Raw genomic sequence first — 2,071 nt, forward strand, 5'->3', positions numbered from 1 at the left:
AAATTGTATTGAAGTCATGTGAGCATTCACCATAACTAAAACATTTGTGATAGTTGGCTAATGACTAACAATACCTTCACTTTATTCTAGAAATAAATTATTAGAAACAGAATGTTATAATGTGTGCATCTGAGATTGTTTTTTTAAGTCAAATCCCACAGTTTTTTTTTAAATAAGCATTTCCAGTTAGAGGTTTTACGGAAAACTCCCACTTGCACTTTGTTGACGGTCCCTTACTTCCAGCAGCAGCTCAGGCAAAGCGCTCCGCCTCAGCTCACATTGAAGCGGCGTTTTCCGGTGGTCTGCTCGTTACGTGGATCGTGATGAAAACGAGTCATGTGAAGTGTTTAATGTGCTATCAGCAGTCAGCAAAAAGAATTTTGGTATTTTTTAGCAAAGGCGTTTGAGGACTATTGCCGCTGAATGTGTGACGAATGTCGAATATGAAACTAGCTTAACCGCGCTAGAGCAGCTTCATGGTTTTCCATTCCAACCCACTTTCTCTTCCGTGATCTTCTCCTAAGGCGTCGATGTAAACAAAGGGGATGTTGAGTGTTATTAATCCTCAAAAGTTGTTTTAGTCATTAATTATTTTCAGTCTGCACTGACTGAAGGAGCTGGAAATATGTCTTGCAATCAAAAATACGTAATGATTTACCTGATTACAGTTTTTATTTTAAAAAAAATGTTTAACTGAGCAATGTTTGAGGCCTTTTTAGAAGGCTTTGTTTCTGTAGTTTGAGGGTGTCACATGTGATAGTACTAAATGACATGCAGCTTAGAGGTGACGGGTCAGTACTATGTCTGCAACCACTTCCTAAACTCACTTCCTTCTAGAATGGAGCGTTTCACAGTTACTTGGGTCGGTTTTCTTCTTCTTTTTCAAGGTAAAACATTTTCTTTTACTGTTTTATTTCTTCTTTTTGAAGGTTAAACATTTTCTTTTGCTCCACAGATCTTTAGTCTTTAAACCACAAGATTAAAACGACGTCTAGACAAAGTAACCAGGATGTTATTTTGGATTCATGATTCAGCTTCTCATGTATTTGGTCTCATATTTTTTGACTGATGTGTTTCCTGGACAGAATAATAATGAAAGTGGGTCTGAGTTTGGATAAAAATGCTTTAAAGAAAAAGTCATGGATTTATATTTAATATCAAATAGATCAAATGCAGAAGTTAAAGATAAACAGCTTGATGTTAGTTTGTGAACCCTGAAGTGTTCACATCACGAAGACTTTGTTAATACAAAGTTTTCCTTATTTAATAACAGGTTATTTTTTTGTTCTGTAAGAAATATTTAACATTCTTTCTTATTATATATTTATTTAATTTAAAATCTTTGAGGGCTGCACGGTGGCGCAAGTGGTTAGCGCTCTCGCCTCACAGCGAGAAGGCCCCGGTTCGAATCCCGGCTGGGACCTTTCTGTGTGGAGTTTGCATGTTCTCCCCGTGCATGCGTGGGTTTTCACCGGGGACTCCGGCTTCCTCCCACCATCCAAAAACATGCTTCATAGGTTAATTGGTGACTCTAAATTGCCCCTAGGTGTGAATGTGAGAGTGAATGGGTGTGTGATTGAGGCCCTGCGACAGACTGGCGACCTGTCCAGGGTGTACCCCGCCTTCGCCCTTCAGTAGCCGGGATAGGCTCCGGCACCCCCGCGACCCCGAAAGGGACGAAGCGGTCAAGAAAATGGATGGATGGATAAAATCTTTGAACTGAATTTTGTATCTTGACTTTAAAACTGTTTCTTTAAGTCCTCAGTTGTTCATCATAATGTGTTTATCTCCATATGTAACAGTAAACAACATTTTTATTCCTAAATATATTTTGTTCAACGATGTTTTCTGGTGTATTTTTGTCATCAAAGATACAAATGACAGAGTCTCCTCAGAAAATGTCAAGTTAAAGACGCCAGTTGAAAGTGTTTCTTTCATGTTGTTGGATGAGGATTATTCTGTTTGTCACAGCAGAACAATTCATTTGTTCACATTTAATGTCAAGATACAAACAAAAGTTTCCTTTCATGTTGAAAAAACTTTATTTTTTATTTTTTTATGATTCTTTCCG

The 2,071-nt window shown here is 37.9% G+C and overlaps 1 protein-coding gene across 2 annotated transcripts in view; it reads left to right on the top strand.

The window, feature by feature from the left end:
- Positions 1–31: 31 nt before the first annotated feature.
- Positions 32–2,071, top strand: part of LOC112151481 — a 5,338-nt gene continuing 3,298 nt past the window's right edge. The window contains exon 1 of one of the 2 annotated variants that reach the window (XM_036216380.1): positions 32–887. In XM_036216380.1, the coding sequence (XP_036072273.1) occupies positions 767–887 (121 nt within the window). In that variant the 5' untranslated portion in view covers positions 32–766. The remainder of the gene's footprint in view (positions 888–2,071) is intronic. The other variant, XM_036216381.1, reaches the window with a different exon arrangement.

The sequence above is a fragment of the Oryzias melastigma genome, linkage group LG17 (assembly GCF_002922805.2).
Source record: "Oryzias melastigma strain HK-1 linkage group LG17, ASM292280v2, whole genome shotgun sequence".
Taxonomy (NCBI): domain Eukaryota; kingdom Metazoa; phylum Chordata; class Actinopteri; order Beloniformes; family Adrianichthyidae; genus Oryzias; species Oryzias melastigma.